At 39.0% G+C, this 21,733-nt stretch overlaps 1 protein-coding gene and 1 non-coding gene across 2 annotated transcripts; both read left to right on the forward strand.

Moving 5' to 3' along the window:
- Positions 1 to 1,429: 1,429 nt before the first annotated feature.
- On the forward strand, positions 1,430 to 1,536 carry LOC132191203 (small nucleolar RNA R71). The gene has a single exon (XR_009441231.1). It is a non-coding gene; the product is annotated as a small nucleolar RNA R71 (small nucleolar RNA).
- A 7,285-nt stretch (positions 1,537 to 8,821) lies between these two features.
- Positions 8,822 to 20,797, forward strand: LOC132189962 (uncharacterized). Its single transcript, XM_059604820.1, has 6 exons — positions 8,822 to 9,075; positions 9,408 to 9,535; positions 9,915 to 10,018; positions 10,160 to 10,247; positions 10,528 to 10,589; positions 20,245 to 20,797. The coding sequence occupies exons 1-6, from the start codon at positions 8,963 to 8,965 to the stop codon at positions 20,395 to 20,397; spliced, it is 648 nt and encodes a 215-aa protein (XP_059460803.1). The 5' UTR covers positions 8,822 to 8,962; the 3' UTR covers positions 20,398 to 20,797.
- The last annotated feature ends 936 nt before the right edge of the window (positions 20,798 to 21,733 follow it).

Below are 21,733 nucleotides of genomic sequence, written 5' to 3' on the forward strand. Positions count from 1 at the left end.
TCAACTCGATTGTCACCAATCTTGCAAGCAATGGTAGGACATCCAGGGTCCTTATACTTTACAAGCATCTTGTATTGCAAGATAGAGCTGACCTACTCAGTCGGGAAAGCTTTCTTGGGGACATTCGTCTTTCTCTTGAAAGTGACCAAATCCTTCAGAAATTTGGCATAAGAAGGCACTTGCTGGATGGCATCTAGGAATGGAATGTTTATCTGCACTTGCTTGAACACTTCCAAAATATCATCGAAGTTCGAGCTCTTCTTTGGCGCTATCAATCTTTATGGATACGGAGCTTTGGGTATATACTTTTTGGAAGGGCCCTTAGCAATCGGAATGGTAATGTCTAGTCCTGTGTCTTCCGCAAGCTTGCCCTGGTTTTCCTTCTCTTCTGCAACCTCAATGGCCTCTTCAGGCATGACCACTTGATTATCCACTTGTTTGCCTGACCTCAAAGTGGTGATGGCTTGTACATGATCCTGACCATGCGTAGAGGCGGAGGAACTTCCAATCACAAATTGCCCTTTTTGGGTTAGGCACAGGTTGACTAGGGAACTTCCTTCTTTCTCTTTCCCTCACTTGATTTGCTATATGGCCAACTTGTCCTTCTACCTTGATCATGGCCTGGTTAAGTTCTTGTATGTCTCTGCTATTAGCCATGTTGGAATTCCTCAGCTCCTGTATGGCTTGATTGGTGAAACCTTTTAGCTCTTGTATAGCTTGGGAGCTGGAATTCTTGAGCTCTTATATAGCTTGGGAGTTGGACTGGTCGACTTTTTCTATTAATGTTTTCATCATGTCTTCCAGTGATGATTGTGGTGCGGGATGTGGCACTTGAGTGGTGGACTAATAAACAGGCGGTTGAACTTGGTGAGATGGCCGGTACTGATTCTGAGTTTGAGTGGAGGTACCTCCTTGGTTCAATGGTTGATTTTGCTTCCAAGAGAAATTGGGGTGATTTCACCACCCTGGATTGTAAGTTTCAGAAAACGGTCCAATTGTGGGTTTTCTATACTCATTGAAGGCATTGACTTGCTCAGTTTGGTACTCTGTAGACAAAGTTGGGCAGTTTTGAGTGAAGTGCGTTTGACTATCACATAACCCGCATGCATCAACTTGGTAAGTATATGCAGCATTCACTAATTTGTTTAAGACCATAGTATCAAACTGACGCTTGAGAGCTTTGAATTTCTCCCTTAATTCGGCATCGTTCTTCACCTCATAGATGCCTGCTGTCTTGGGAGCGGGTTGTTGTCTGTCCCAACTGTCTAGAAAATCCCATTGTTGTGCTCGTTCAGCCATTTCGTCCAAAGTTGTATAGGCTTCATCCCCAGTAAGACTTAAGAATTCTCTACGGTTTATAGTCTCAAGCGAGTTTCGCTCACTTGGTGTTAGTCCCCTCTAGAAAATTTGAACAAGCACCTCATTCTCAAACCCGTGGGGTGGGCATTTTATAGTAAGCTCTTTAAACTTCTCCCAACTATCGGTGAATCTTTCCCCTTCTTTTTGTCTGAAATTTGTGATCTGTAGACGGAGGGCATTGATTTTGGAAATTGGGAAGAACTTGTGGTAAAACTTGCTTTGCAGCATATCCCAAGAGGTGATAGATCCAGGTCTATTGTTTTTTTTTTTTTTGATAAAAGAGGCTCCTATATTAATCAATCAATAACAAATGAGTACAATACTGGTATAGCCATCCATCCAGGTCTATTGTTGAGTAGCTAGGATTTCGCCCTATCATGTAGGGACAGAGGGAATAACCGAAGACGCACCGCTTCTACTGGGGCATTCTGCGTATTAACAATATCGCATATTTCCAAAAAAATCCTCACATGAACATATGGATCCTCATTCTCTAATCCTCTAAACGCAGGAAGGTGACTTATTGTACTCAGCTTCAGCTCAAAGCGAGTAGCTGGCAACACTATACACGACGGTGTGTTGGTAATCTTGGGTACGAACAGCTCCCTAAGGGATCTAGGTTGATTTCGTTCTCCCATCTTAATAGACTTTTCCGAATCAAACTCAAAACTTTGAGAATTTGTGGGTGAGTTTGGTGGCTGTCTTAGATTCTCTCTCATCGTTCTTTCAATTTCAGGATCAAAAGTGTTTAACTCCAGATTTAAAGATCTACGTCCGAACATGCAAATAGGAACTAGCAAACTAACAAACTAAAACTAAAATGAATTGATCTAAATTAAATTATATTAAACTAACTAAACACAATTGCAAGCAGAAATTAATTTGAACAGAAACTAAAAACTCACGAAAAAGGACCAAAAGATTTTGGCTAAAATCTACTTAACTGTTGTTGTTATTGTCTTGGCCACAAGTGCGCTCAATCGTAGCAGGGCTGTAACACAAAAACAAAACAAAACAAAACAAAAAAATCTTTTTTTTTTTATTAGTAATAAGAATAAAACAAAACAAATTGCAGAAAAAATAAAATCCTAATTATAACTAGTAGAAGAATAAAACTAATCTAGAAATAAATTGGTTTCAAAAAATAAACAATTCTCTGGCAATGACGCCAAAAACTTGTTGTGCAAATTTATTTAACTGGCAAGTGCACGAATCAATTGTAGTTAATGGATTACAAGTCCGAGGTCGAACCCACAGGGAATTGTAATCTTGAAAACAATTTTAAATCTAAATTAATTAAACCCTAATCTAGTTCCAAATTTTTTGAGCGAATTTTTTGTTTTAATGAAAACGTAAAAACATAAACAATTTAAAGTAATTGAAATCTTATGACGAAGCACTAAGGTTTCGGAATCCGCACTCACAAATTCATAACAACATAATTTCATGATCTATAATATTCCCCAAAGTTCTTATATATGAATCTTAAGTTTGTTTTACTATTGCTTCAAAGAATTAATCAAAAGATCTCATGTATCCATTCATAACCCAAATCACAAAAGAAATATAATATTCGATCAAATCATTAACTGTATCCGTAAATCACAAGAAAACATCCAATCTTTATCAAAACATCAATTGTATCCAGAGAATAAATCACAAGGAAAATGCAATTTTTAACAAAGAAAACCAAGCAATCAATTGTATTGAATAATCTTAAATAATCAAGTGTATCCTTGAATCACAAAAGATATCCAAGAATTATTCAATCCAATTGATTAGAAGTAAAACAAGAAAGCAATTAAACCATTAAATTGGGAAATATTACATACATCAAACAAAGTTGCTAATCATAAGTGAGGCTTCATCTTCAACCTTAGTTGAAGATTTAGCCTCTCACGTTATTGAAAGACAAAACAAGATTGATTGAATTCATAATGTAAAATTGAGTACTTACAAATAAGAATCACAAAGTTGAGATCCAAAAGCTAGGAAAACCTTAAACTCTCTTCTTTCTCCTCTGCAATCTTGAAATTCGTAGCCCCCTCAACTAATCTGATAATTCCCTATTTATAGACCTAAAACTTAGGGTTTTAAAAGTTGAAATCGGATAAAATTCGTCCAAGTTTGTATCCTTTTATTGTAAGATGATTTTGGAATAGTAAACATCCGAATTAGGAAAATCATAATTCACAATGAGTTGTAGTAGTTTGAGATAGCTTTCCAATGCCGCTTGAATCACCTCAATCCGATATATGAGCGAAAATTTATGGTCAAAATACTGAGACATGTGCATAATCTGAATTTGAATCTAATCCGAAATTTTATCCAATCTAAACTTTAATCCGATTTAACCATTTCTTGGATTTAGTTAAACTTAACCACATCATCTAGGTTTTCTCAAAGTATGTTTTCTTCCGAAAAGTAGTTTTTATTCAACGACCTACAAAATACTAAAAACACAAAATTAACACAGAACATTAGATAATAACACAGCTAAAGGATTAACACAAGTAAATTAAGGGGTCCAAATAAGCAATATTTGGCACACATCGCTCACTTTTCCTGATTCTCCTCCCCCGGTGAATCCTCCAATTATGGTGCGGATTTTTGGGAGGTTAGCTTGATGTTGGGGCTCACGGGTTGGGCGCGCTGGCCTTCCTCAGTGCTCTTCTCGTCTTATTCTTTCTTCCAGAGGATACCTATCCTGGTTCCGACAGTTAGAGCTCCTACTTCGATGCCGTTCTTGCGGATGTTGATTCCTATGAGGATGATACTATATTTCTCGGACGTAGTTCTCCCGAGGTGGGGCCGCTCTCTGTTGCTCTCCCAAGAATCGCACAAGTTTACCATTTTGGATAAACTTTTCAATGAGGTGCCGCAAGGCGATGCAACCCTCTGTGTAGTGCCCGTTAACCTCGTGGAACTCGCAATATCGCCCGTTAACCTCGTGGAACTCGCAATATCGATCTGAGGTATGATTCTGCGGGGCCCCGGGAGGTCTTCGGTATTCCGGATCCTTTTTAATTTCCATCAGGACCTTGGAAATGTTGGCGTTGAGTGAAGTGAAGTTATGATTTTCTAAACTTCTTCTTGAAATGCTTTGGGGCATCGAACCCCGGTAGATCTTTCCTCTTCTTTTCCTCCAGCTTCTTAGGAGTCTTCCGGGCTGATCTCATTGCCTTCAAGGTCTCTTCTTCATTAATAAACTCCTCTACTTTGTCCAGTAGCTCCTGGAGGGTGTTTGGTTGCTTTCTCGCAATCTTCCTTGCCACGGGCTAGTCGGGCAAGATTCTGTTATAGACGGCAGAGAAGATTACACCGTCCGTAGAATCTTCCACGTTCAGTTTTTCGGTGTTAAACCGAATCATAAATTGCTTAAGCTCTCCCCTTCTCGTTGGTGGAGCGTCAATACGTACCCGGATGGTTTCTTCCTTTCTCTAGAACCCAGAAAATGGGTGAGAAAAATCCGAGCTAGGTCCTCGAAGTTAGCCACGGAATTGGGGGCCAAACTTCGGAACCATTCCCTGGCGTTTCCCGAGAGTGTAGTCGGTAAGGCTCTGCATGCTATCTCATTGGGAATGGCATGCAGCGTTAGATGCATCCGATAGTTCTCCAGATGCTCGGTTGGATTTCCAACTCCACTGTAGCTCAGAATTTGCGGTGTTTTGAATTTGTGGGGGAGTGGATGATCGATCACCTACTTGGTGAAGGGTGTCTCCGTTCCAGCGAAGAGCTTGCTCACCACTGCAGTCTTGTACTTTTCTTTCTTCTCCATGGCTTCCATCTTAGTTTTAAGCACTACCAATGCTTTGTCTACCTCCCCTTGCGGAGCCATGATTGGTAGCTGTTTCGCCATTTTGCGGGAGTTTTCACCTTTGCGAGTATGGCTGCATGGGGGAGGACGACTCTCGCCTTTGTGGCTATGATTGTCAGAGTGGAGGTTCTGGTCATCAAAGTGATGATCATGGTTTCTTAGTCCATTTAACTATTCAGCCTGATTGACTTGGGATAGAGATGGAAATTGGAGCCACAGCTCCTCATTCTGCTAGATCAGGAGCGCCATTTGTGCTTCTAGTGAAGCAATGCGCTCTTTGTCGCCGGCATTCTGATGTGCCGGTGGGGGCCTTTGATTATCTTGCGCCAGTGGTTCTTCGGTGAGAGGTCGGCTTCTTGACCATGTATTTACCATTGCTGGGGATATTTGTTTTTGTAAGAACGAACAGTTGTTCCCACAGACGGCGCCAAACTGTTGAAGCAGTTTCCGGCACAGTGAATCAAAGGGGGCCCAAGTCATCAAGCTACTCCTCTCGTGGTTCGCCTTTTTGTGACTCTTTTAGTAAATCTGCAAAAGTAAAGCACACGTTAAGAGAATACGCCAGGTGTTGGCCGGCGGTTCCTCCTCAATGCTTAAGTCAGTTTGTGCATTAGTTTAGTATGCGAATTCTTGGTCCCTCGTACCTTCGGAGTGAGGCCTTTTATAGTTGAGCATGCGGAGGTGGTTATAAGGGCCGGGCAGAAGATCTGAGATCTGGTCATAACGGTAGGAAGGGTTAATGCTTGCGTTCCTTCTCTTTATTATTGGTAAGAGGCCGTTACGTACGTTGATCTGAGGATTGCTTGTACCTGCGAGGCGGTTTTAAGAATAAGATCATAACCATCCCAACGATCCTGCTAGGCTCGGATTGCCTGTGTATCCGAATGTTAAGTGCGGAAGGTTCACAGTGATCCCATGCTTGGATTCTGGTTATCCAAGAGCGTATAGGACGACGCCGTATTCATTGCTTTGCATCGGGCGCCTTTGGTGAGCCCATTGGGATGTATCGGGCTCTCTTGGGCTCATGGGCCCTTGACCCATGGGCTTGGGATGACCTGTGGGCTTCGGGCACTGGGTTTATGTGTAACAGGTACAAAAAAATAAAGAAAGAAAATGTTGAGCTTGGGGGTGGGTATCGGTCAAAACGGTCTGGTTTTGGCTCTTACCGGGTTATTAACCGATAATTTTCAGTTAAACGATTTCTTAATCGATACTAGGCCAATAAGGATTTTAATCGGAATAATCGATTATAACGGTACACGGTTAAACGGTTCGGTTAAACCGGTTAATCGGTTAACCGGTTCTAAATCTCACCTTCTTCAGTTTTCTCTACTTCTCTAACCTCCAAGAACCAAAAGGCAAAAACTCTTACCTGAATTGAATCTTTGATGCTAAAAAAGAGGTCTGTGACTGTGAGAGCAGATGTTGCGAGAACTGGAAAGAGAAAAAAAAAATGGGGAAGAAACCAATTCTCCTGCAATGGTGAGAAGGAAAACTGGAAAAGAAAGAAAAAAAAAATGAGGAAGAAACTAGAAAGAGTCTGAAAGTGAAAGATAGTTGCGTGCCTGCGTGGGAGGAGGAGAAAAAAAGAAGAAGAAAGAATAGAAAAGAAATATGTGGCATGGGAATTGGGGAAAGAAAAGAAAAGAAATGACTAAGTGTGTGAGCAGTGAAAGATAGTTGTGTGCCTGCGTGGGAGGAGCAGAGAAAAAAAAAAGAGAAAGAATAGAAAAGAAATATGTGGCGTGGGAATTGGGAAAATAAAAGAAATGACTAAGTGTGTGAGCGAAAAAAATGGCCATCGTAGTAGCATGAACCCACAACCACAAGGTTAAGAGCCTTGTGCTTTAGTGCCCTACCAACTGAACTAGACTAACTTTGTTAATAGCCTTCCCCCATACCGGTTCTTATCGGTTAAAACGGTTAACCGATAACAAATGGTTAACCGGATCGGACCAGACCGATAAGAATTTCGGTATAAAATTTTTAACCGATAAGAATTTCGGTATAAAATTTTTAACCGATAAGAATATCAGTTAAACGGTTATAGTTAATATTGGTTCGGTCGAAACCGGTAGATGGCCGGTAATCGGTAACCGATTAATCTGCCCACCCCTAATTGAGCTTGAGCTTTTGTTCGATAGGTTTTTACATTTTGAATCATCACTTTTTATTATGCACAATATTTTAAAGAACAAAAAAGATAAAATGTTGGACATCCAAGTTAAAAGTACGAAATTAAATCATTAAAAAAAAAATTAAAAGTTCACAATAACCATTTTCTATAAAAAAAAGTTTGCTATAAAATTTTTTTAAAAAAAATTACATGTTTTTTAAAAGGGTAAATATATTATAAATTCATAAGTCAACGTGCCAAAATTATAATTTTTTTTTTCGAATTTTTACTCCCTTGGTCAATCGAAAATGCAAAAAAAAAAATCCATATCATTAGATTTTTCCTAATACCATCAATCCTAACTAAACACACTGTTTTGCCACCTCAATATATTAATTTTTTATTAATTTAATTTAAAAATTAAATTTTAAATTTTTTTTTTGAAGGGATGGCCGGAAAGTCACCCCCAACCTCTATGGGTTGGCTTGCGGCCACCCTAGGGGTTAGGGTGGCTTTCCGGCCATCCCGGGTGACTTGTGACAAGAATTGTTTCTCTCATCCCTCTTTCCTTTCCTTTTTGGTTCCCGATAAATACGAGACAGAGAGAGAGAGAGGGAGAGAGAGGGAGAGCTGGGCGAGATTTGCTGTTCTTGGTGTGTAATTCTTGTGATTTTCTTTAGGGTTTTTGGACTATTTTGATTTGCTGTTCTTGGTAGAATTATAATTAGAATGGGAATTCAAGGTTTAATTTCTGGGTTTTGTTGGTGTTGGCTGCAAATAAATTGATGTGGCTTTGCATTAGGGGTAAAGGGAAAAGATTGCCTGTCAGTTGGCGAATTCTTTGGGATTTGGCGTGTCTAATTGGCATAGGAGGTTCGATAACTTTCGTTCCGATAGGCTGTGTTTGGCAAAGGGCCAGACCAGACTGGACCAAAAAGCTCAAAAAATTCTTCTCAAAATTAACCCCAACATTCTTACTTTTTATATCGCATCAATCACTTTCTATTACTATTTAAATAAAAAAAAATACTGCAAAACAAATTTTTTTCACTTTTTTTATATAAAATATTCTTACTTTTTTATTTCATATCAATCAAATTTACTATAGTACTATTCTAAACAAAGCCATAAAGTACGAAAAAAACTCGTTCTAGGTAATTCGAGCTCAAGAAGTCTTCGAGTAATGTTTCTGGTGGATTAGAAAAAGAATGGGTTTAGTTGAGACTAACGGAGTTAGAAAAAATCTAACGATAGAAATTTTTTTTAGAAATTTTTTTACATTTTCAATTGACTAAAAATAAAAACTTAAAAAATTTACAGTTGGCGCGTTATAATATCTTTTTCCTTTTTTTTTTTTTTTTTTAACAATCTTTTTCCTTTTTAAAATCACGGGAGATGCTGTAAAATCAGAAAAAGAGAATCTGAAAAAGTGAACGCGTAAAGAAAACGCAATCCCAACCAGCGTTTTTAGTTCAAAGTCTACGCCAGTTTGGCTTTTACATTATTCCGCGTGGACGTCCTCTAGTCTCGTCAAACAGACCACATCTCTAAACCTGAACAAGTTCTGACGTCTCTCTCTCTCTCTCTCAATAAAATCTCGTGAAGCCCTAATTCGCTACTCTGTCTCCCCCACACTCCGGAATAGGGCAAAACGAGAAGGCAACCCAACCATGGTGTTCTACTTCAAAGCCCGCTCAGAGATCGGCGATTACACCATCTTCATGGGCCTCGACAAGTTCGAGAACGAGGAGCTCATCAAATACGGCTTCCCCGAAGACATTTGGTACCCTTCCCCACATATTTCTATTTCTTATTTTCCCCAATTATTTTTTTTCATATGTTTTATTTTGATTTCGATTTATGTAACTGAAATGGGTAATTTTTGTTTTAACAAATTGGGGAAAATGAAGAAGAATGAAGAGTTCAACATGTACGTGCGTGTTTGTTTCGTTTAGGTCATGTCCGCACAGTAAACAGTTTTGGTTATGTTTTTGACAGACGTGCATAATTAGGTTTTCTAAATCTTGTCTGAGCTTTACCTGGTTTATAAGTTAGTAGGGTTATTGCATTTTCAGCTTATGAACCTTTTTCTTAGCAGGGGTTTGTTTGTTGCAGGTTCCATGTGGATAAAATGTCTTCAGCCCATGTTTATGTGAGACTGCACAGAGGTCAGACTATTGATGGTATAAGTGAAGGGTTACTGGAGGATTGTGCTCAGCTTGTCAAAGCAAATTCCATCCAAGGCAAAATCTAAACCAGATTCAGATTCATCCTCTTTTTATAAAACAGTTCATTTAATTGTGTGTGTACTTTTATTATATGTTGTCGAAGAATTGACTGATTACCTCATAACTATGAAGTGGGTATTTTGATACTTGATGACCTTTTGTGTATAGAAATAAAAAGTTCACACACATGTAATAAGATCCTATACCAGACAAATGCAGACATATATACTCTTAAGATTAGCTAACACTATAGATGGCTAGCAATCATTCTTCCAATTTGAGTTTTATTATATAAGATTAGCTAACACTAAAGATGGCTATCAATCATTCTTCCAATTTGAGTTTCAGTTTTGTGGTGTTATAGATGAGTTACTTTTTCCTGATTATATGGCAGGCAACAAGGTCAACAATATTGATGTTGTTTACACTCCCTGGTCCAATTTGAAGAAAACTGCTTCCATGGATGTTGGTCAAGTTGGTTTTCACAATCCAAAAATGGTGGGCTCCCCCTTTTTTGTAGCATGTGCATAATGTTATCTGGGATGCTAGTTTTCTTTGTGGATTTTTTTTTTTTTTTTAATCTTTTTGGTTGTGCATGTATGAGAAATAGATCTTTCTTTGATTTGATGCTGCATATAGGTGCGGACTGTGAGAGTGGAGAAGCGGATTAATGAGGTAGTGAATAGGTTGAACAGGACAAAAGTGGAAAGGAAACCTGATTTGAAAGGTACAATTATGATCTCAGCGTCCTTTTTGGATTCTTTTATTCTAAAGCTAATACTCTAGTTGCTCTTTGTGGAGGAAAACGGGGTGCAACTTTTGGGTCTTCTTCCTAGTTATGATATTTTTAGCAATTTTCTCCTGTATCACTTATTTTATTTCATTTATTTTATTTTTATTTATATGCATGTATATCAGATACGAATTATTCTGATTTTATGTCTTACTTTAATCTTCATCTTCTATAATCCTGTCATGATGTCTCTACTTATATCATATAACTGCAGCCGAGCGGGAAGCGGTTAGTGCAGCAGAAAGAGCGGAAAGGAAACTACAGCTGAGAGACAAAGTAAGTTCCATATATTCTGTTGTTGATTGTTTTCCCTCATTGGCCAATATGAGGTCAGTAAGATTCAGATACCTTTACTATTTGGGTGAACATAGGACCTGAATAGCCAATAGTGGCCTCATAGGGCTTATGGTAACAGAAGTATATTATTCTATTAAAACTTATTTTGGCATACACTTCTGAATTTTAGATGTATCAAAGGAATAGCCTTGAAGTCATTCTGCAATTTAACTCAAATTGAGGTTTTGGATGGTAGAATTTTGACATGTGTTCCCTATCAGTGGAACCTTCTTTTGGGAAATTATTTAATGAGATGCTTATGCTTTGCTCGTGTATCCCATATAGAGCTCGGATTCACTTTGGCTGCCTTTCACAACAGATTTGTATGCAAATTTGAGGTCTACATGTGGTTTTTGAGATGTGCAAATTACTGCTCTGGTGCTACTTGGGCTTTGGCTCAAGTGGTGAGGGATGGGGTTGGGGTTGTGGTAGGTCTAAGGTTTAAATCTTAACAAAATTCATCATAAAAAAAGAAAGAAAGAAAAACCACTATGGTTTTGTGGGTTGATTGTGCTGAAGATCTCTTCCATTCCAAATATGTTTTCCTCTAGAAATCATGTTTGACTGTCAATGTCATCTTCCTTCTGCTTAAAGCCTGACGTCTAGATATCATATCTTTTAGTGCTTGCTTCTCTACATCCAGATATTAGATCTTAAAGTTATTGCTTATCTAGCATGCTTGTGTACTTCTGGACAAACCTCCAGTGGAGTTGAAGTCCAAAAATTCCAACTAATTATCCAATTATTTGTAGCCCTTCCATTTGATTACATAGGCTGGCTTAAGGAGGCAATAGGATACCTCTTCCTGGAATTTGACGACTAGTTACACTTTAATGTGCATGGTATGTATTGATTGTTGATCACCATACACAAAAGGCATGTTGATCCATCTTTACACAAACGAGCTTTTCCACTTGAAGACACCAACCTTTTAATGGAGTTGTGAGGTATTGAACATGACCAGTTTTCAGTTCTTTTGCTTGAAGTGTCTCCTTTTACCATGAAATTGTACTTGCATTCACCAGATCCACCTATCACGGTTGTAATCATTAAAAAAGATCATTGAAAAAGCATGAGTTGTTATCAAAACATTATAAAGTTGATGATTCCCACCAAGAATATGATCGTGGATCGTGCTAATTCCATATGATTCAGTATTGCGAAGCATGTGCCCATCACTCCGTTAATGGCATCAAATATGAAATATGGAGCCCCTATATCCTTGTGGTTAGTGAAGAACATCCATTGGACCTAATTTTTGGTAAAATTGAGATTGTGTCCTTATACGATAAGTGTCCCTTAGGGATTGATGTTTTTTCCCTTTTTTTTGGGGAAAGGGGGAATGAGGAGGGGGCATGCTTTTTAAGAAGGTATTCTGATGGTTTTCACCAATCCAGAGTATGTGGGCCTAGACAAGGTTCTATTGGACCATGATGGTGTGTCTGTTGAGCTAAAGTTTTGTGTTGCTTTGGTCTCTTGAGCAATGGGGTAGCTTAGATGGTGCTTAATTGAATCCAAAGCGTTTTAGGTTGTGGAGGGAAATTCTTTGGTGGAGCTCCGCTTGGTTGTAAATTTCCTCCTATTGGCCGCTCGTTGTTGAGTGTGGACAAGAATCAGATGGAGTTGATGCTGTGTTCCGGGGGGGAAGACCGTACATAGAGGTGTTGGAATCCAAACCTTTGCCTCGAGGGGAAGAGGGCATTGGGCAGTAAGGAGTGTTTGGGTCTAGTGGTAGTCCTAGGTTTTTAGTCAGTGAAGGTTGCCCAATGATGGATAGAAGCAGTTATGGTGAAAGTCTCAATATGTGCTCCCTTAAAGAGATGTTGAAGTGCATTTTTAAGGATGTGGCTTGTTGTTTAGAGTGATTGGACTTGGACCAAGACTATCTCGTTGCTAAGTGGTGCAGGCCTGTTTTCGCCAGTGGTCCTTCTCACCATGACCAATTCCTCGCCAAGGAGGAGGTGTTTGCATTGGTGAGGAAGCCAGACTTCGCCAATGGTCCTTTCTAGTCCTCGTTTGCAGCTGTCTCTTCCCCGTGTTCCAAGCCTTGTCAAGAATTAGGTGGCTATGTCTAGTTTTGGAGTTGTGGGTATGATTTTGAAGCCTCTGGTGCTACCTAATCTTCTTGCCGGTGGTCCTTCCCAAAACTCACCTACAACTCTGACTGTCCCATTGCCACACAAGCTAGACTCTTCTCGTGGTGATAAGGGGGTGGATCCTCTACCTACTTTGATTGGGATGGAATTGGGCAATGTTGTAAGGAATAGTTAGGTTGTGCTTGACTCAGATCCTTGCTGGGTGGTGGATCTTTTCAATTGGGTGGAAGCCTCGTTGTGCACTCCCCTAAGCTCCTATTCCCCTGTTGTTGTGGGGGAAATAAGGTCGTCTCAGGTTCAAGTATTTTGAGTGGGTTTTCAAAGAGTAAAGGAAATCTATCGTGTTGTGGGGTATTGTGTGTGGGCTTTGAGGAGCAGTTTATATCGATTTTGATAGTTATTGAAGTGGGTTGTCTTCAAAAAATGTCGTGTTCCATTTCTAACCTTGGTAGCAAAGGCAATTGGGAGTTAAAAAGGTTGTAATGCTCTATTAGTTATGATTTTAAATCTGAGACTTCTAGTTGTGCAAGTGGAAAGGAGAGGGGTTATTCAGTGTTTAATGAAGCCTAAAATCTTATCTTGGAATGTGAGAGGGTTAAATGAGGGGGACAAATGCCTATGGGTGATGAGAAACTTGCACAAAGAAACTATGTTGGAGGCCATGTCTCGTAGTGTAGTGTGTAGTTAATGGGGTTTCCATCACGTGGATTGGTGTTGTTTGGATTCAAAGGGGTGATTATGTGGGATAGGAGGGTGGTGGAAAAGATCAACGTGTGTGGGGGAGTTCACCATAGTTTTTTCCTTCAAAAACATTGAAGGTCATCTTACCTTTATGGGTATCTATGGCCCTAATTCTGACAGAGATAAGAGGCTTCTTTGGGATAAGTTGGTTGGCTTGCTCATTTGGTTGAACTTTCCTTGGTGCATTGGGGGTGATTTTAACGTCACCTGGTTCCCCAATGAGAAATCGGGAGTAGCTTGCTTATACCCAGCTATGATGGAGTTTTCTAACTTCATTTTTGATTAGGGCTTGATGGACCTCCTCTCATTGGTGGTATTTATACTTGGTCGAATAATCAGGAGTCTCTCTCAGTTTCTAGCTTTGTCCCAAAGAAGGCTTCCTAGGCTATGCTCGGATCATTTGCCGATTCTCCTTGATTGTGGTTACTTTCATAGGGAAGTAGGTACTTCAAATTTGAAAACATGTGGTTAAAGTCTGAGGGGTTTTGTGGATAGAATGGTGGGACTCATCGCTTCCTAGGCTCCCCAAGCTTCATTATGGCTAGCAAGCACAATGCTTTGGAATTTGATTTAAAGAAATGAAATGAGGAGGTGTTTGATGATGTAGGGAGAAGGAAAAAGACCCTCTGGGAAGAGTTATGTGCTTTTGATACCATTGAAGAAGAGAGCATTAGGCAACAAGGAGAGAATGAAGAAGGCAGAAGCTTCAAGTGAGTTAGAGAGATCCATTCTCATGGAGGAGATGAGTTGGAGGCAGAAATCTAGGACTTTGTGATTAAGGGATGAGGACAAATGCATGAAGTTTTCCCACAAAGTGGCCAACTTCAACAAGAGTGGGAACTCCATTGACTCTTTGTTGATTGATGGTACAATTTCTACTAATTAGGTGGAGATCAGTGAACAAATTGTCCAGTTTTATAAAAAGTTGTATACTGAGCAATTTAGCTGGTGGCCTTTGTTGGATGACCATTCCTTTAATTCTATTGGTGGGGCCGAGGCTATTTTGTTAGAGAGTTTGAGGAAAGGGAAGTGTTGAAGGTAGTGAAAGCAATGAATGGTGACAAAGTCTCGGGAGCTGTTGGTTACTCTATGGCATTCTTGCAAGTTTGTTGGGTTGTGTTTAAAGAAACATTATGACGGTCTTTTGTGACTTCCATGCTAGAAGTAAGTATGAAAAGAGCGTTAATGCGAGACATTCATTGCCTTCATTTCGAAGGTTCCAAGGGCGGCTAATACTAAAGACTTCCTCCCAATTAGCCTTGTGAGTGGCATTTACAAAACTATTGCTAAGATTTTAGCAAATAGGTTGAAGATGGTGTTGGAGAAGATTATCTCTAAGTTGTAGGATGTTTTCATCCGGGGTAGGTATGTAACACCCCGGTTCCATATTGGGAAGATAAGAAAAAGCCCACATAGTGTGGATGGTTTATAAAAATAGCCATGTGTGCCAAGCCCACATTGCCTAGTTACTAGGTGAAATTGGGCTTTATAATAAATACTAGGGAAGCTCCAAATTGACTAGTACTTTTAGGGTGATAACGCAGATATGGCTAACGCTTTTCTCTGGGTTGTTACAAATGGTATCAGAGCCACCTAGTAACGCCAAGTTATGTGGTACTAGAGCACTGCATGATGTGGGCTTGACGAGGACATCAGAAATTTAAGAGGGGGAGTTTTGTAACACCCTGGTCTCATATTGGAAAGATTAGAAAAAAGCCCACATAGAGTATGTGTGGTTTATAAAGATAGTGATGGGTGCTAAGTCTCACATTGCCTAGTTACTAGGTAAAACTGGGATTTATAATGAATTCTAGAGAAGCTTCAAATTGACTAGTTCTTTTGAGGTGATAGGGTAAATATGTCTAACGTTTTTTCTTGGGTCGTTACAAGGTAGATCCTTGATTCTGTTCTTATTACCAAGGAAGCTAGGTCTACTGTACAAGTTGGACTTTGAAAAAGCCTATGATCATGTTAATTGGGATTTTTTTGTTGTACATGCTGAGGTGTGGTTTTAGGGGGAAGTGGTGCTCTTGGATAGCTCATTTTGTTTTCACGGTTCTTAGTTTTGGTAAATGGTACTCCCATCGATTTTTTTATTAGCTCCTGTGGTTTGAGACAAGGGGGCCTTCTATCCCCTTTGTTGTTTGTCATTGTGATGGACGTGTTGGGTAGGACGATTTTTGCTATAGTGAGTGGGGGATTGTTAACTAGTTTCTTTGTGGGGACATGGATTGATATCTCCCACCTTTTGTTTGCAGATGATACTTTGGTTTCTAGTGAGGCTGACCCAGATCATCTACATCATTTGTGGTGCTTGTTTTTATTCTTTGAAGTTGTCTAGGGCTTGAAAGTTAACTTGGCTAAGTTAGAATTGGTTCATGTGGGTGATGATGTTGATGATGTGGATGGATTGGCAGGTAATATGGGTTGTGGGGTTTCCCCTTTGCCTTTGAAGTATCTTGGTCTTTTGGTGGGGGCCTTCTACAAGGCCAAGTCTATTTGGAACGACATTATTGAGAAGATAGAGCGTCGATTGGCTGGTTGAAAAATGATGTATTCATGTGGTAGGGTTACCCTTATTAAGAGTACCTTCCAATTTACTTACGTACTTTATGTCCCTCTTTCATCTCTCTTTGGGTGTAAGTCTAGGGGTGTAAACGAGCTAAGCTTGAGCGAGCTTCTCTTGTTTGGGCTCGGCCTGTTTAAATTTTACTCGAGCTCGAGCCGAGTCAATTCACGAGCTGTCTCTTATATTTAATTTAATTTATTAATTTATTATAAATTTAAACTTCAAGTACTCCTAAACTGCTCAAGAAGCCAGCTTGCATATGAGCATTTGCTTAGTCTATCTATCCGAGTATGGAGCCCGAGTCAATATAGTAAGGCATTTGGTTTCGAAGAGAGGATATGCATCATTTTATAATAAAAAGATGCTATTAGAAAAAAAAAAAATCATCAATTTTTAATATTAATATGAGGAATTATGTGAATAACTACCAATTCGAGTCTTATACGAGCTACTCACGAGCTTAGCCGAGTCGAGCCGAGCTAGCTTCGTTTAATATTCAAGCCAGGATTCGTGTTCATGAAGCACTTCATTTAATATTCGAGTCGAGCACGAGCCGAGCTTATGCGAGCCGAGCCCGAGCGAGCGGCTTACTCTCTTAACAGCCCTAGGTGTAACAAACCATATTGAGAAGCTTCAACATGATTTATTATGGGGTGGGCTTGGCGAAGAGTTCAATTATCACTTGGTAAACTAGTCTAAGGTTTGTTCTCTGATCTCTATAGGAAGTTGGCAGTCCGGAACTTGCTAATGTTTTATCGAGCTCTCTTAGGGAAATGACTTTAGTGCTTTGCTCATAAGAGGGAGGCTTAGTGAAAAGTTGCAGTGAACTCTAAATTTGGTAGTTTGTGGGGTGCGTGGTGTTCTAATGAGCCTCTTGGGGCGTATGAGGTAGGTTTATGGAAGAATATTAGGTAGTGTTGGGGGAAATTCTCTAGGCATACCATATTTGAGGTGGGAGATGACTCAAAGGTTAGTTTTTTGTATGATCTGTGGTGTGGCAATTTGGCCTTTAAGGAAGCATTATTTGCCATTGCTTGTGTGAAGGATGCTTCTGTTGCTACTCACATGGAGCTTTTGGATGGCTCCACTCAATGGAATGTAAGCTTTACTAGAGTAGTTTATGACTAGGAGGTGGATGTCTTTGCCTTGTTCTTTAGGGTGTCGTAATAAGTTAGAGTGAGACGGGAAGGTGAAGACAAGCTTTGGTGGGTCCCCTCCAAAAGAGGCTTGTTCGTTGTTAGGTCCTACAATGTCTTGGCTCGCAATGATGGCTTTCACTTCCCATAGAAGTGTGTTTGGCAGCTGTTTTTGCTAGGTTGGTGGCCTTAGGAAAGATCCTTACCATGGACAATATGAGCAAACAAGATGTCATCGTGGTTGATAGGTGCTATATGTGTAAAAGGAATGGGGAGTCCATAGACTATCTTCTTCTCCATTGCCTTACTGAATGTTTTCTTCGTTGATTTGGATTATCTTGGGTTATGCTTAGACGTGTAGTTGACTTATATGTGAGTTGGTGGATTGCTGGTAGTGCTCGGAATGCTGCTGTGTGGAAGATGGTGCCTTTGTGCCTTTCGTGGTGTCTATGGAGAGAAATGAATGACAAAAGTTTTGAGGATTGTGAAAGGACTTTGAGGAAATTAAGTTGTTATTTGTTTTTACTCTGTATCTTTGGACGACGACTTTTGTTTTTTCTAATTATTAGTTATCATGATTTTCTTGTTATTTTTTCTCGTTCTAATTAAGTGTTTTTTCATGTATACTTCTTATGTACCTAAGGTGCCTTACGGTTTTAATGATGTCTCAACTACTCATAAAATAAATAAATAAAAGAGAGAAGGGAAAGAAGCATGAATAGAGGGTGGGAAAGGTTTGGAAAGCCCACAATAAAACAAGTGTCTTTTTGCTAAATTAATTTTGTTTCTTAGTTATCATGTTATGATCGGTGGTAGTTTTCATTTCACCCTTATACTCAATCAACCATTTCATTGCTGTAGGATTTTTTTCTTGCATCTATAAATTGTTATTCTGGTACAGGATAAGTGCAGTGTTTGGCTGTTTTATTAGATCCCTGTCCACCCATATCATGACTAAACTTAGATGACATCCTCTTTGGTAATTTTAATAGCACCATTAAGCTCTCAAATTTATATTTTTTTTGGTTTCTTACTTTCTTCAATAGGGGTGTTGCATAAGTTTTGCAGGAAACTTTTTGATCGCCCATACGCTCTTCAGATTACAAAATTTAAAAAGTAGTTGGCTGCTCATCTTCCCGAGCCGAGCCGAGGGAGCAGTTGTATATTTTCTAGGGTTGGCAATTTTTGACAAGATTTGCAAATCTTGCTCGAAATTAGTTGGGTAGGGTTGATGAGTTTGACTCATTTAATTAAATGAATTATATTAGAGTTGACCTATATAATCTTATATCTATGCTTGATAAGACCTGAACTTGACATTTAGAGTTGAAATGTTTTGATACGACCTATGAACTCAACATAAAATTAGTAGGTTAGGGTTGAGGGGTCTGACCCTCCTTTAATTAAAGGGTCGGTTTGACCAATTTAATTAAATAGGTTAGGTTAAGATTGACCTATATAATCTTATATCCATGCTTCGACATGACTTTAACTCGATACACAAACTGAATTGCTACTCTTAATATTTTCAGTACACCTAGATTGTTCTATCTGTGATACGTATCAATTTGGAGAAAAAACAAAAAATCTGCTAGGCTTTTCCTTTCCCAAGTTTGAAATTCGCCTGGCATTTCTAGTTTTCTGGAGTGAACAAAGTTTTTAGGGGAAAGTCCACATACCCCCCTCAAACTACCACTCAATTGACAATGTCCTCCCAATGATGAAAATACCCTTAATAAAATAAAATAAATAAAAAATAAAACAATTTTTTTAAAAAAAATAAAAACAAAAATTCAGGGTGTGAAAATTAAAAAAAAAATAAAAAAAATCTCGTCTTTTTTCTAGTCTTAGAGGGGATATTGTCAAATGTTTGGTAGTTTAGTAAGGACATTGTCGCAATTGAAAGTTTGGGGAGACATTGTCAATTGGGTAATAGTTTGAGGGAGTATGTGGACTTTTTCCAAGTTTTTAATTTCCATTTTTTTTTTCTTTGTAGCATGTCATCAGTCACGACATCAGCTTGTTCATCTTGTTGTCTTCGGCAATCTTGTCAAATAATTTTTTTTTTTTTTTTTTGTCGGAAAACCTCTTCAAGGCAGGGCCCTTCGAACCCACCCTTGCAAAGTAAACCCCGTCCCATACACTACACCCTCAGAAGTTTCCCTATACGAAACTAGTTAAATTGCTAGCTTTTCACCAGGGAGTGTGGCCCCAAGAGATTGTTTGCACCCATGAGGTGTTGAACTTTGTACCTTGAAGGGAGCAAACCCTCATGACTAAAGCCTTCACCACTTGGTGTGATATAGAGTGGATATTTTGAATTGCAGAACTTGGATTTCTTTTTCTCACATTTGTAATATTTAGATGACAATTGAATGATCTATTGTGGCAATAGTCAATCCCTTGATGGCGTAGAGGTTCAATTTCATATCTTTAGTTGAGAATGCTCTAGATTCAAGCTTAGTGGGTTTCTTTTTGTCTACTTCTCCCAAGCTCGAGTTGTGAACCCCACCCACCAAAAAAAAAAAAAAAACGTATTTGTTTTAATTTTTTAAAATAGCAACTTAATAATTAATCTTGTTGTTTTGTGCCTTTCCCAATCTTTTGCAATTCTGTTAGTGTTTTTACCAAGGATAAACAATGCACCAAAAGTTGTTAATTTTATATTTGATCAACAATGAGGGAAATTTTGGTTTTTTTTATTTTTTTTATTTTTTTTTAATGATGATACATCTGTGTAAAATCTGTGGTTATTTTCTGGAAGACCAGACACATAATTATGATTATTATATTGGGTTGGCATTTTATCTTAGCTCTTGTATTCTCAACTTTGAAACATTGACCTTGTGTTACTTTTGTGTGCGCTCCGGCTATTATGAGCAATAGTACTGGGTCTCGAGTTTAGTTACATTTTTGGGTTATATTAAATTGTAAAGCAATTTTATCCCTTCATTTTTGAGCTCCTAACGAAATCCCACTTCGTTTTAATTTAATATAAAATTTTAATTGAATTTTCATTTAATAATGCAAGTCATCCACGTTTGTCTTTGCAGAAACGACGGGAGGAGATGGAAAGGCTCGAAAAGGAGAGACAAGCAGAGCTAAGGAGCTACAAGGGTTTGATGGTCTCTGAAAACATGACATCCAATAAACAGATTGGAGCCACAAGCAAGTCCTTGCAGGAACTGGAAGAAGATTTTATGTGAGCTCATAATTTGTTTAAATGTTTAGTAGATGTCTAGTAGCTGCCAAAGTTAATGTGGGTTAGTCATTCAGGCGTCAACTTATTTCCCCTGTGATTGAATAACTCTGATTCCCAAGTCTGTTTTCCTGTGGATGTTAATAAGAGATAGCATCTTCAATGTTAACAGAGGTGGGGGGAAGGGGAAAGAAGGGAGAAGGCCTACGGGGGGGAGGGGGTGGGGGAATCTCCTTTTACTTTCCATATGTATAATTGGATGATGATGATGATAAACTAATTTGCATCTGCATTGGGATAATGGGTGATAAACCTGTGCTTTTGCTGTCAACGTTAAAAGCCAAAAAAAAAAAAAAGACTTGCTATATACACACATATATATATTTCTAGTTTGTTTTGAGTTTTCATTAGGTTGAGATTGTCTTATTTATGTTAAAAACTCTTGCAGACAGGCGTGTGTTTTATGAGTACTTGCTGTTGAAAATGGCTCTGAGCCTTATTTGAATCAATGTGTGGTGATTGATCACTCATAGCCTCAGACAAAGAAAAGAATAAAGTAATGACTGATGGGAATGGCTATGCATCGATTGGCAATTGTTTACCATTTGCAATAAAAACAAAACCAGATTCTTTTGTACAAAAAACTTCTCTTCAATAGTTTCAGAACTCCGGCTGGGAGCAGTTGCACGGGTGCTACTTACTTGCCAGCGTCATAGATTTCCGGACATTGGATGCAGAAGATCTCTCCATTTGTTTTTTTTTTTTTAACCTATTCAATATGGGGAACAGAAACAGGAACGGGAAAGGAGAAAGCAAAATAGAAATATGTATAAAAAGGTACAACCCTAAAGCGTCTAGAAAATGGTACAGAAAACTAGTAATAAAATAACCAGCGAAAACAGGTTACAAACAAATGACAAGAGCAGCTGTAAAGGATTGCTAGCAAAAGAAAAGCAGATGACAAAAGGCCGCATAGTCCGACACAAACCATCGTAAGAAGCACAACAAACGAACTAGCATCGAAGGAGACTGGATTGGAGCCAAAAGAAAAAAGTCCCAATCTTACAAAACAACAACACGAGCAGAAGACTAGAACAAAAGCCCAAACAAGACGACGACAGAGATTCATAAAAAAAAAGAAAAGAAAAAAGTCTCAAAACATAGTAGTGCCAACGGTGGGTGAGACAGTGGGATGGAAAGAGGCAACTTGGGTGCATGAGATCTAAGCGTGGGTGCATAGACGTCAGACGGAGGAGCAACGACCAGCGGCGAGAAGCTGGAAGGCCGAAGAAGAAGGTGGACGAGCGCATTGAGGACCAAGACTGACAAAGAAAAGTAGATCG

This window comes from Corylus avellana, chromosome ca8 (genome assembly GCF_901000735.1).
Source record: "Corylus avellana chromosome ca8, CavTom2PMs-1.0".
NCBI classification, from domain to species: Eukaryota; Viridiplantae; Streptophyta; class Magnoliopsida; order Fagales; family Betulaceae; genus Corylus; species Corylus avellana.